Source organism: Oryzias latipes, chromosome 21, assembly GCF_053564925.1.
Source record: "Oryzias latipes strain Hd-rR chromosome 21, Olatipes_Hd-rR_3.1".
In the NCBI taxonomy this organism is placed as follows: Eukaryota; Metazoa; Chordata; class Actinopteri; order Beloniformes; family Adrianichthyidae; genus Oryzias; species Oryzias latipes.
In genome coordinates, this window is record NC_136257.1 from 5,873,802 (window position 1) to 5,888,114 (window position 14,313).

General features: G+C 40.6%; 1 protein-coding gene across 2 annotated transcripts in view; it reads right to left on the reverse strand.

Annotated features, from left to right (window-relative positions):
* Positions 1–14,313, reverse strand: part of slc49a4 (solute carrier family 49 member 4) — a 48,903-nt gene that overhangs the window by 29,939 nt on the left and 4,651 nt on the right. For both annotated transcript variants that reach the window (XM_023950460.2, XM_078939178.1), the window contains exons 3-4: positions 5,234–5,505; positions 3,174–3,303 (exon numbers count right to left, since the gene is read on the reverse strand). In XM_023950460.2, coding sequence (XP_023806228.1) covers positions 3,174–3,303; positions 5,234–5,505 — 402 coding nt within the window. The remainder of the gene's footprint in view (positions 1–3,173; positions 3,304–5,233; positions 5,506–14,313) is intronic.

Here is a 14,313-nt window from a genome sequence, read left to right on the forward strand (position 1 = left end):
TCCTCCTGTGCATAGATAAGGATAGAAATCTGTCTGATCTTGTCAAATTGATCAGAGCACAGCCTTTATTCCAAGATTCAACTATATTAATAATGGATTAGATTTCTCTGCGATTTTCCAGATGCTCAAAGCTCTTACAATGTGTCCATTATTCTGTCACTCCTCTATCATACTTGGTGATGGGAAGCTACTGATGTTGCCGCGGCTACATCAGAACGACAGAGGCGTGGCTGCCAGTGAGCGCCTACGGCCCGCTCTGACCATCAGTGGGACATTTCTAGGCATTCATGCACCAGTGGGGCAACGCTGGGGGCAGCCAGTGTGGGGCAGGGAATGACCCGCCCTGCTCACCCACCTGAGCCTCTGCCGCGTTACAACAAAACAAACAATACTTTCATTAGAATCATAAAAGTTAAAGGTATTTTAAACAATAGAATTGAAACTCTAAAGCAGTTGGGGGGAATTAGAAAATACATTTTACATGGCTAAAGGTAAATCTATTTTTAAACAATTTTATATAACTGATTTCAAAAATCTATCTTGGATTTTTTTTTCTTGTAAAAGCTGTAATTTCTCTTTGTTTAGTAATATTTGCAGCTGATCACATATTTTCATGGAAAAGAAAGGGTTTAAACTTGTTCTCTAAGTTTTTCATAAATTAATGAGTCTTTATAATTACTCTTTGCTACTTTGCTACTTTGTTTTTCGTACTTTCCAACTGCTATTTTTCTTGTTTTTGGCTGCTGTGACAACCCAATTTCCCCCCGGGGATCAATAAAGTCCTATCTTATCTTATTTTATCTTACCTTATCTTAATGATTGTTGTTATACATTTTTGAGTGTATTTTTGGCTACCGGTATTTATTATCTATCAGCTGTATCTAGTAATAAGGTACTACAAGGTAATAGGTAATTTCCCCTTTGGTGAATCAATACCGTTCTATTCTATTCTATTCTATTCTATTCTATTCTATTCTATTCTATTCTATTCTATTCTATTCTATTCTATTCTATGTCATGGATTTGAGCTCATTCTCCAAGCATTAGAGACCTTAAAATGTTTAAGTACTAAATCCTCTCTGTATGTCTTGAAAAAAAGTTTAAAGAATGTTTAATATCAAATATTAAAAAGATGAAAACAATGACATTAGAACAAAGCTACAGTTACAAGCTGTTTCTCTGCTTGTTCCTTAACAATATAAGATCTAGTTGGAAAAAAATTTGTATGTTTGGGTTTTGTTTTATTTTTTGGCACGGGAGGTCAAGGGTCTTGAAGGTCTTATCAGGACAACATGTAAGTTCTGCAGCACATGATGGACCATCCACACTTCTAATCAGACAATTGTGGCAGCAGCAGATGTGAGCAGCTGGAAGCTCTCATCAAACTGCAGATCAGTAGCCAGCACTCAGATCCTGACAGACTTAATGGATTAGAAGACTCATCAATGGATGGAGATCGGGCAAAGCGGTGGATTTGACACGTTGTTTTGTAACGCCTTACAGCCTTCCTCTGAAATGGACCGATTAGGTGTCATTCAGTCATGAGAAGATTCTCCATCCTTCTTAAAAGGCATTTATTTCAGAGGCAGAGGATCAGCGTTTCTCAAACTTAATAAAAACTCCCTTTTAGTCAAATGCAGAAAAGTTTATCACTAACGTCCTTGGACGACACAAGTACTTATCAGCTGAGTTCAGAGAAGGGGTTTGTATCCCATGCAGACATGTTCAAGTTCTAGATCTTGTTGAAAAATGAACACTTTTAAATGTATTTTGCGCAGCTATAAGGCTACTAAACATTACCCCTTCACAGATTTATCAATTGTCTTAGAACTTTTATATTTTTGAGGTTAAACTCTAATTGCATAGGTTTTCCATACATCCAGAAGTCAATGTGCCTTACTTTTTTTTTTTTAGATGTTTGAAAATACTTAAATATCTGATCTGATCAAAGGACTAGAAAGCAAAGTTTGAGATGCTGCCAGGAATAATGAACAAACACAGAAAGGTTTTAAGCTGCTCCAATGTGCTAAGGAGCTAATTTCGCTTCAATAAAATCATTTAGTCAGACTGTTGTAAGAGTTTCCGTGCGGTATAAAGCTGACAAAGAACCCTCCCTCCTCCATTTGCATGTGTTTGTCACTGCAGACAAAATATAAATGCGGCTCAAACGGGTCACTGGAAGGCTGCCTATCACCAGTGGAGCAGAGACCCTCTCAGCTAGATAGGCTGGTTGACTTGGTCAGACGTGCACATGTGGGTGTATCTGTCCAGAACTAAGTATTGGGTTTATATCTGATTGAACTTTGTCAGTCAGTCCCATAAAAATCTGATGGAAATTAAGCCTTTCTGAGCAGGCAAGGGAAAAAAAGGCTTCCAGGAAGCCCGGCACCACGGTGGAGCTATCTTTTCCTGTGAATATAGCCAGCTAAGCTGAACCAAATCCCTAGTTGCAACTGCCCAGCTTTTCTTCGTCGGCCTTTATTCCCTTGCCACTGCCACAGGCCTCATTCCTTCACAAGCCAGGCAAAAGGCAGAGCACACACTTCACGGGCAATTCTGTTTGCCTGAAGCCCAGAGAATAAATATGGCCTTGATGGAAAGTGCGAAGGCGTGCAGAGATGGGAGTCGCAGGATTATAATAAGTGTGAGTCAATTTTAAGCTTTTTCTCTTGAGACTTTCTCCTCAGGGAGAAAAAGACAAACAACAAATTCCCCCAACGTCCAAGACCTTGTCATAACAGACCATCGTTCTACCTCTGACCACAAGCAGACGAGTCTCCCGAGAATGTCTTCCTAACCCACGCTGCCAGTGGGAATGCGGGAGTCGATGCCCTCAATAGAAAGCAGTGTATTGAAGCTTTGTAATTAATCTGGGGGGGGCACTGGGTTTCTTTGATTACAACCCAAGCAGATGGTGAGTGGCAGACCCCTTCATTAAGATTCCATGTCCTTCCGCGGTGCAAGACTCTGTCACTTTAACTTTCTGAGACAGAAGGCAACCACTGCATCAGCAAACTCTGGAAGCTGCACCGATCAGTGCATTTCAGGTGGCTGCATAAAACACTTGCTTAAACACGTCAGTACTCGGCCATGTTGTAAATGTTTTTGGGAGAGGAACCCCCCACCCCAACCGCACAGTGCAGTCTCATTTGTGGAGGGTTTGTGGTTCTTACCTCAGAAGTCTGCAGATGCTGCTCCTGTAACTCAGTCTCTGGCTTGCAGCCGCCACACTTGGGGGGATCGGGGGCCATGATGGGAAGAAGAAGAAGATTGCTGTGAAAAGCACCCCAACGGCAGCCAGTTCTGCAAAAGCACAAAAGCATACAGAGAAAAAAAGGAGATAAATGGATTTATCTACTTTTGTACTGTAGTAAAACAATCGGCGACTTTTAAAAAGGAACACTTTCATATCTTTTAAGACCAACTGTTTTTTTTGTGTTTTGAACCTGTTCTTGTGACATTTTTCTGATGGTGGAGGACATATAAAAAGTAAAATTAAGATTGAAATTGCCTTTTTGAGTATTTCTTTATGCAAAGAATCAGGGGCAAATGAAAAAAAAAATATTTGAAATTACTCTGGGCACGCTCCATTGTGATGCATCCACTTGTAGACGATTTAGATCGTCTACAAGTGGATCGTCTAAAACTGCGCGTATGGATAGTTCAGATGTTGCTCACCATTGTTGTTGCTCCGGTAATGTTAGGTTGTGGTTGGAAGAGAGTGCTTAAACAGATAGGTGACAGGAAGTGACAGGTGAATTTCTAATAAAATCCTACCGCTCTGCAGAAACTATGTCTAAGAAAACAACATGTTTTCTTAATTTGGGCTAAAACAGCAGAGTTGGTTGAATGCTATAAAAGCATTAAACCCATTGTTTTCCTGTTTCTCTTTCTTTATTATAGTGTCTTCCACCTTTTTTTGCCTCTTAACTCAATTGACCATTTTTCAGCCACTTTAAGCATTCATTAATTCAAATGTTCAGCTCTTTCAGATTTTTCCTGCAATGACTTCTGGTCCTTCAAATCCTTGAACTTTTTAAGATATTCCAGGATTTTTGCTCACATTGAAATACATGGGGAATCCTTGGGGAAGTAACTCGTTGGTTTGATACCCGGCACTGACATTTTTCACAAAAACATTTTTTTTGTTATTGGGCTGTTTCATATTTACATTTTTTTTGGCAATTATTACCCTTTAAGTTTCATTTTAACTTGGCAATAAGGAATACAACCCTGCATGTTCTTCTGGTTCACTATAGTATTTTGAGCCATTTTTGGGGCTTAACTTTGACAATTTTTCAGCTGTTTTAACCATTCAACTTGTAAAATGTTCAGCTCTTTCAGATTTTTCCAGTTATGACTATTGGTCCTTCAAGTCCTTGAACTTTTCAAGATATTCCAGGATTCCATTGATTATATGTCCTGTCCACTGTACCTGGGTGGTGTCATGGTATGACAGGTGAGCTGTGGTGCACAACTTCACTGGTTCGATACTCGGCGCTGGCATTTTTCACAAACTTATCTTTTTTTGTTATTGTGCTTTTTTTATTTTCTTTACGGTCAACTTTGATCATGTCTTTTTCTTTTTGAGCCAATTATTACCCTTTAAGTTTCATTTTCATTCAGCAATATAGCCTTCAACCCTGCATTTACTTCTGGAAATGTGGCTCCTTCTAGTTCTAATTAAAGGATTACTGGGAAAGATTTTGAAATAGATGAAAAGATGATCAAACGGGGACTTTAAGAGATCTGAGAAAGGAAGGAGGAAAATTAAGTTCTGCAGGACACAGAAGAACACTTCTGACAAAAAAAAAACAATGAACCCTTTTTTTCTTCTTTCTCAAAATTTTTTTTAGCTTCAACTGCGCCATCAAGGTTGTATCTTATCCCATTATGTTGGAGAGTTTACAACGTGTAGCTTATAATTCGCAATCATGTCTACTTTGTCTATTAAAAATATTAACATTACTGCTTTTGATTAAACACAGCCTTAATCTATCATAGCTTTTTCTCTTTTCGTTGCTATTTTAATTTTCTGAATCATTAAAGCATAACAGTCCCAGCACGCCATTTTTCAGAGCCACATCTCCAAGGACTACAGCTGGAGCTCAATGCGTTTAAGCAAAATACCCTTGACTGATTGTCTTTTTATATCTCTTGACGAGGCTGACATTATGGCAAAATGATGTGCTATCAAGCCTGTGCCTTCAGAAGCTTTGCTTTTCTCTGGTACCTGCATACAAAATCAGCTGGATCCTGTCTTGGATGGAGTTGTCAGAGACCGCCGCTGCCACGCCGTTCACCGTCTGGGACACATTGGGAGCCGGAACAACAAGAGGCCCCACGAGGAACGAGGCGGCGCCTCCCAGGTAACAGAAGAGCGAGGCGACGGCCGTGGCCGTGGCTCTTTGGTCAGGAGCAAACCAAGTGGTGGAGAGGTAGGGGCCTGCGCTCATGGTTGTCGGCCCGGCCAACCCATTGAGGAGCTGGCCTCCGTGTATCAGCCTGGAACGGAAAAGTTTTAGCGATTCACTTACATAATAATTAAACATTTAACCAAATGTGACAAACTGAATCTCCTTTACTATTAGTTACTGTAATAAAATTAGCTGATCGCTCAATCATAGCTCTTGCACCTTGTGGATATTTTATGAAACACAGGGGTTTAACGCTAATACTATTTGCTTTAATGCCGTTTTAACCCTTGTGCTATCTTGTGGGGTCCAGATGACCCCACTCCCAACGTTAACGTGCCTTGGAGGCACGTTAACGTTGGGAGTGGGGTCATCTGTGGGGTCATCTGGACCCCACAAGATAGCACAAGGGTTAAATCAGGAACAGGTGGTTTAATGAAGACCATGTTCATTGGATTTTCACACCAAAAGCTTTACATCAAGTTCCCTTCACAATACTTTGATCTAAAACAAACATGTAATACAGAAGAATAGGTTAAACAGTAATGTAAATGAACAAGAATAGGATTTTTTTTTTAAATGTGAGAATTCTAGTTACCACCTCCTTCCAAATCCTAAAGTTTTTGTCTGACTGAGCTGTGAGACAAACGCCTTCTGAGACGCCGTTTGATTGCCTCAAGAGTCTCAATTCCCCCCCAACCCTGTCTGATTGAGACTGTCAGTCAGCAGAGAGGACTCGCTCACAGTTGAGTGATTGTCTGCGCGTTCAGGAAAGACGCTGTGCGTTGGCAGCAGCCTGAGCTGTCTCAACAGGCAGAGCAGGAGGGAAGGTGAGTAACCGGGGAGGGGAGAATGACAGGAATGACAGCAGACAAGGGAAGATCCTGCACCAACGATGAGGTTCCATCATCAAGCTATTAAAAAAACACGTTTTTTTTAATAATGTATGTCTCATTATTTAGAAACGTAATAAAATATCTTGTTTACTGACAAGAATACATGACAAACTCGAGATTTTGTGACAGTTTTCCATCATTTTTAGGAACGCTGCAGGAAGTCTGTCAGGAACAAACACATAAAAGGGCTTTTTTTTTAAAAAAATATATATATATATATATATTTATACATATTTCCCATCTCAAAATATTATAGGACAATGTGAACATAACATGACAGTTACACCACCATCACTACTTTCCACAGACCTGCAGATACTTGACAAATAATCAGTTTGATGTAAAGAGGATTTTCAAAAAACTTATGCCTTTTTTTTTACTGTAAAAGAGAACTACACTCCTGTGGTGACGGCCACTGAGTATTAGCTCCTTCATCAGAACTCCTTCTTGATTTTCATAAATCAGTAAAAAAAAAAAGATATTGGCTCAGGTTTTAAATTAGTTGCCGTGCTTTTGAAGTCTCCTCTGCGAAGCATCATAACTCCCTGCTGGGGGTAGGCAACAAATTATAAATTGGATTTAGGGATGCAAAAGAATAAATAAAAAATTAGCCTTGGAATCCTTTTTAAATTCAAATCTTGATTATAAATTGAAAGAAAAAAATAAGGTTTGTATTGAATAGAACCCTTCGCATAATGTCCTGCTACATATTTGTAACTTTCTACAGTTTTTTAAACTTTACAGATGATTAACAAGCTAAATATCTCTCTAGTCTGCAGTGTCCATGTCTGTTTGACTGACTCTGGCTGTCACACATGAATGTGACCCAGCAGAGCAGAAGGAGCTGTGCTGACAGTGACAACTTAACAGCAAGAGTTTGACAACAAGTGACCTGAAGGGTTGTTGTTTTTTTCAGATTTACAGCAGGACAAAACCTCAGAGGCTTTTAACTCGGCCGCCTGTGTTGGTGCGTGACAGTCTAACGCCCTTTTTAAGTTCATTCTCAATCTCAGCCGGAAAGATCAGACCGGGGCCGAGACGGCACAGCATTCCACACCATTACATCCTCCGTCTAATTATGCATGACAGAAGATGAGAGAAGCGGAGGTAAAATCCATCTTTAGCATTAGAACCGTCTCCCTGGCATTTCCTTTTTGGTATGTAGGCATCATAAGCATTCATCAGTGCATCGTTATGAGACTGAGGAGCCGCTCTGAGAGTCCGTTCACCTGCTCACCCATCATGAAAATAACCACAAGCACAGTCGATGTATTCCTGTGATGGTCAACATAAGCTCGGACTACTCGGTTTGCATACAGACACCTGGAAGGTTATTTATTCTAAAATAAATTTAACATGCTGTAGTTTGAAATAAAGTCCCCATAAATCTTTTCTTCAATTTTTTTAAAGTCTTTTAATTACGATGATGCTGTTTTTAGCCAAAATTTAAAAAAATTTGTGTCCTTTCTTGGACTTAGTTTCTGCAGAGCGGCGGTAGTTTATTAGAAATTCCCCTTTAAGTCTTGGGCAGAGTAAGCCTCCCCCCGTTTCTTGTTACCCATGTGATTACAGTCTCTCCCGCTAGCTTACAGCCCCTCACACCGCCAACCTAACATTAATGGTGCAACAAAAATGGCGATCCATACTGGAGCTGTCCAGCTGTACAGTTTGGGGCCAGATGAGGAAGATGTAGATGGATCTATTTGTCTACAAGTGGATGCATGAAAACCGAGCGAAGCAGGGAGCTTGTAGCGTATTTTCTGCGTCACTTTTTTTCCAACAGCAGTTTTTTCGTCTGCTCCTGATTCACAACGATTTGAATAAACAAACACCCAGAAATTCAATTTTAAGCTCAATTTTTTTATCTATGTCGTCCATCGTCACAAAAATGCTTCAAGAGCATGTTAAAAACACACAAAAAAAACTGATTTTCATTGGAGTGGGTCTGTCGCAAAAGCACACACAAAAACGGCCAGTTTGGGTTCAGCAGGGAAACTGAGACAAAAAAGCAACAACACCAGCTAATCAGATGTGGTTTTAAAAATACATCCAAACAGTGACAGATTGTTAATGCAACCTTTTCCTAATGAAAACAAACGCAACGTCTATGTCCGTGCAGTCACGGCTCCGCTGAGATCCGGTGAGGAAATATTAAGAGGCAGCAAATATGACAGGGAAATTGTCAAATGTGCTTTTTTGTCCCAGAGAGTGCGGATCACATTAGTGCATGCAAACAAAAATGACCTTGAAGGGGAAGAAAAACAATGATATTAAAACTGTCTGTAATGGGAAAAAAACAAATGTTAAGAAATAAATAAACAAATAAAAATAAAAAACAGTCTGTAATGGTGTTAGTTCAGGTGGAGTTTCGGTTTTCAGTAACAATAGAAAGTCCACAGGAAATGATGAAACTTAGTATAGACCGCATTCGTGCAGTTAAGCATTAAAGTGTCATTCATTAATTATAAAACACTCATTCAGCAAGGTAGACAGAAAACTTTTCATAAGAAACAAAATAGAGTTCCTAATCTTTATTCTTAAAGTCCCACTCTGATCAATGTCTTGATCTATTTTTGGCGTTCCCAGTGGTCTTTGAATTATGATTATGCCGGTATTAGACCAAATCAAAAAAATACCTGTCATTTCCTAGGACATAGTTTCTGCAGAGCGGCAGCAGTTTATTAGAAATTTGCCTCTGAATTGTGGGCGGGGCAGTTGGCTCAAAGCTACGCCACGCCTCCTTTCCCCTCCCATTGCTGAAAGCTCGGATCAGGAAACTTGTTGCCCTCTCCGTGTATTTTCTACGTCATGACTAAGCTCTTTTTTCAAACTGCATTTTTTTTTTTTGTCTGCCCCTGATTGACGATGACGTGAGTAAAGAAATACGGTTTCGGATGTTGGATACAGAACTACTTTTCCCCATGTGGCATATGGGGATGCTTTAAATGTACAAGAGCCTAAATACGTCTTTGGTTAGCATTCAAGCATACTTTGGATGCTGCACTGAAAGGAGAAGATAGTGGCAGATTGGTTTATATACCGTATTTTCTGGACTATAAGTCGCCCTTTTTTTCATAGTTTGGCAAGGGGTGCGACTTATATTAGAAATAAATTGAAATAAATACAGTGTTAACCCTCCTGTTATGTTCATTTGTGAGGAACAGAGATGATGTTCAATTTGATGTATGAGGTATGTCAAGCGTTAAGAGTATGTTAAGTGACTCAGAGAATCAGCAAACCTTTTTTTACAGTAAGATCTTGAAGGCTAACAACATAATATTCTATTTTCCAATGATTTCATAGATTCAGAAATGCAATAAAAATGACAACTGTTTCTACAAATACAGGATGAAAACAGAGTATTAGTTGGCCAATGATGCTTCATGAAAGGAATAAATAAATTTGAGAAAGAATTACTGTGAAATTATGAGATAAACAGTCTGCTATGATTGTGTCATATGAGGTTGTGGAACTTCTTAGTTCTTGGTCTTAGATTTGGTCAAATGAATTTCCCGTCAAAATGCGACTTATAGTCCAGTGCGACTTATCTGTGTTTTTTTCTACTTTATAATGCATTTTTGGGCTGGTGCGACTTATACTCCGCAGCGACTTATAGTCCAGAAAATACGGTAGTAAAGTTCATAATAATTTAGAACAGAACTTTTAGCTGTAAACTAGCTAACATGAAGCTTGTTAAGACACACTCTGATAATAAAAGAATGTTTTTTTTAATATGTTCTTTTTCTGATGTTGGAGTTCTGATGCATCCACTTGTAGACCACTAGATTCTTGCACGTCTTCATTTTCCTCGTCTGAGCTGGTATCCCACTTAAAACTGCTCCACAGATCGCCATTTTTGTGGACCCGTAATGTGAGAGAGAGTGTAAACAGAGAGCTCTCAGTTAAAGGTGACGGGATGGGGGGGCGATTCGCTCCGCACCAACAACTTAACTTCTGCTGCTCTGCAGAAACTATGTCCTAGAAGACGACACAGGTTTATTATTTTCATGATTAGAAGACCCCTGATCGGAGTGGGACTTTAAAACTTTGCTTTGAAAAGTTTCCCAGCTTGCTGTTCTGGGCCAAAGGCGGGAAGCTGCAGATAAAAAAAGTCTGTAATTTGCCGGTTGATGAAAACTGATGGCCACTAACATAAGGGTGAAGGAGACACTCCAGAGCCTGTGGCAGGGGAGACAAATACAGCAGGCATAGATGTTTTTCGATGAGCCATCATTTATCAGCATTGATTAACTCTGTCAGACTGAATCCGGTTCACAATGGGGGGTATTAGCTCGCGGTGTGGCATAACCATCTGAGTCCTTGTGTTCTATTGGAGCTTACAGATGCAATTTTCTCATGAAAATGAGCCAAAGCAATCACGCTAAAAACAACCTCTCTGATATAAGAGCCTGCTGGACTCACGGTGAGGTCGTCTGAGTCAGGATATACCTCATTGACACTTACTAAAGATAATTTTCTGTATGTTTGCGTTGTAGAGACAGAAAACAGTTAAGTTAGGGTCTGAGAAGAGCGGAGGACGAAGGGGGAAAAGGGGGGAGCTCTCCAAATGTGAGAACAGCATTGATCACACGGAAAAGAACAAATGAAACTCCTGGTGCTTGATTGAACTTCACAACACATGTTTTGACTTAAATGGGAGAGGATGTGTCTTGTTTTGAATCCCCTTTGCCTAGCAAACAAGAAAGCAAACAAAAGGTGATCTTTGCTTCCTCAGGAGGTAATCAGGACCAGAAACAAGTTCCTCCCAGGCATGGGGAGGAGGGGGGCTGAAATAAACAGACCTGCAGGGGGGCTTTGAGGGAACATGCATGATTTTAACCCCGGACAGCTGTTGCCACATGTCGAATGATCAAAGGGAGAGCAGGAAACTACAATATCGTGTTTGATCCGTCGCACAATGCCTTCGGACGCCACACACTTCTCATCTGGGCGTCACCCAAAGAAAGTGTTCCTTATTGGACCTCCAGCTCACATGATAGATGAGAAGAAGCTAATCTGTGGGAGCCTGCATGGTTTACAACAATGAATTCAACTAAAACAAAGCTTACAGCCTGATGCTGCTTCTTCTTCTTCACTGTAAAGTAAAGAGGGACATCTACTGGTAAGAAATGGAACTGCATGTCACCCCTTTTAAATGTCTTTTAGAAATTAGGCAGACGTGTCACAGTCATATTATGCAATATCATTGTAATAGCTTTTTTTTTAAACCATTATTTCTTCTTTTCATATTTAAAAAGAGAATCTGAAGAAGTGATCGTCCAGGCTGCTTGGAATCTTGCATAAAAAGGGAAACTGACTCATGAGCATTTCCAGTTTTTCCTCATGAGTCTCAAAGAAAAGGGGGGGCGCTCGCTGTACCATAGCCGGGTCCAGATAGAGTTTGCTTTCAGTCAGCTGGAAATCTAGAACTGATGCAATATGATTGTGGAATCTGGTTTAACATCAAATAATCTGATCTCAGTGTGTTTTACAAAAAAATAATAGGAAAGGGTTTTCATTTCCTCTTTATGATAAAGCCATCTGCCACGCAATGCTGTTTTTTTTTCATATCATATCATGCACACATATCATGTGCAGAATCTATTGAATAAAAGCACCAACATTATGGCTGTTGTTTCTGTTGTCAGCATACATGATTAGAGTGTAAAGACAGCTGCACTCATGGAAATAATCTGCAGGTTTTACAGGCCCACTTCCATGAAAATCACGTTTTAGGTGTTTTTGTGGCACTTTTCTCATGACGGAGGGCCTATAAAAGGAAAATTAAGCTAAGAATTGCATTTCTGATTAATCTCTTCATTCAAATTGTGAATCATGAGCAGACTCCGGGCCCTCAAAAAGCTTGTAGTTGACGTTTAAACTACGATCGGCTGGGCACGCCGGTCCGCTCCATCCTGATGCATCTGCTTGCAGACTGAAAAGATCCGTTCATTTTCCTCGTCTGAGCTGGCATCTGGATCAAAACTCTCCGGCTGGATTGCTTGTCGTGTCTGTTGCACTGGTAATGCTAGGTTGGTGGCGTGAGGGGCTGTGAGAGAGCGGGTAAACAGACGGGTGACAGGAAGTGATAGCATCTATGCCCCACACCAACAGTCCCGCCCACAACTCAGAGGCTAGCTTCTATTGAAATGCTGCCGCTCTGTATGTCCTAGTTTAAATCAATGAGCTGTTGTTGTGTCACAACGGCCCAGAAGCACATGTGTATCGTCCTGATCTGACCCGTCCAGCGTGCACAAGCTCAGGTGCGACAGAAGAGAAGATGTCACATTGCTGTGGTGCCCGCACGCATTTTAGGTGCGTCCAAGTCTGGATTTGGTTGTTGGTCAAACCTATTGAAACTTAAAGCTAAAGTCCCATTAAGAGGCACACATTCATTCAACCCAGCTGCTTATTCACCTTTGCACAAATGCGGGCATTGGTATTATTTTTTTTCTCTTTTTCGACACCCCTCTTCATGAATGTCGGTAATGTGAATATTGTGTGTACCTGCTTATGTGATTATACTTTTAACCCATAAATAGTTGTGTGCAGAATTTTTTTGTTTTTGTTTTGTTGCTGTGTGAACTAAGTTATGTAATTTACTTATGACACTTTTATGTTTTAACTTTGTGATATTGACTACCCCCCCACTCTAACCCCTTATCCCCCATCTCTGATATTCCACTCCGATTCTTTCTCTCCTCTTTTGTTTCTTTTTTTCCGTCCGCTCCAACAAGGAATGCACACAAATATAATTTTCATTAATAAAGCTTAGCCTCAAATACAAAAGGGGTTTATACAAATATACACTCAGTCTGTCCGTGGATCCATAAACCCCAATTGTGACAGTAAAATCTGTCCAATACAAGAGGCCTGATCTGCCTGCTCAGCTGTTGGACAGGACAAGTTTAATAAAAAAAAATTTAAAAAGTCCCATTAGCTGTCACATGTGTTCTCCCCATCTGTGTTCTCGCTCTGACAGCATGGGTTTGAAAGCTTCCTGTCCGGCAATAACCAGAGAGGGTAAAAATACAAACAAGAATAAACTTTGGGGACCTTTTTATATTTTGCTTCAATGAAAATAAGAAAAATACCATAAAGTTCAGGAGGCCCGAGCAGGCTGGCTCCTCATCCCACACCGGGTCTCTGTCTGGCCAACAAATCACCCAACAGTACCTGGGACGGGTACTGTTGGGCGATTTGGTTCCGGCGGTTCAGATGGGTATCAAATCGTGCTGCTGCCAGACCTTAACGCTGCGCCGCTGGACCTCAGATCGAGTCTGTACCGTTTACTTAACACTGAAACTGGCCGCCTCTCCTGCGTGAATCACGTTCATTGTGAACGCATCTTAGCCGTAACCGTAATCCTAAACTTCAGCCTTCCTCTGGGTCCGTTTGGCCAGGAATAAGTTCATCACTGGCCGCACGGATTTGGAAAATGGCGTGCGAATATTCACTTTCTTTCTGGCACCTCGTTGTATTTGCTGTGAAAGTGAAGTCAACAATTTCCCCCGTTTCTTAGACCGTCAGTCTGTGTCGTTTATGCCCCCCCCCCCTGTCAAGCTCTTCACTCGTGCAAGACAGGGGGGCTCTAGGGCGGAGCTACTCGGGCCACGCCCACGTAGAGGAGATTTTGGAAACAGAGGCTTCAGATAAACATAAAATAAGGCTTTTTAAGACATTTGAGCTGTGGGAATTTGGTTTAAAACTTCATAATATTAGTTAAAACACCACTGAGAACGTTTTTATATTTTTTAAAAATTGTCATAGGGGGATTTTCTCAGTCAAATTCCCAGCAGCTCACGCCATCTTGCAGGCCCTATAAAGGTCTGTGAGGCCTTTATAGGCTGTTGCATAACAGCAGATTCACAGCAGGTCAACAGTCTGCAATCATACAACAGCATTCGTGTCAAGTAAGTTACCACGTGACTCAGCGTGGGTTTAATTCCTTTTCCGATACTATTTCATGTTTAGGCACAGGGGTTCCTCTTTTCTGCATTCAT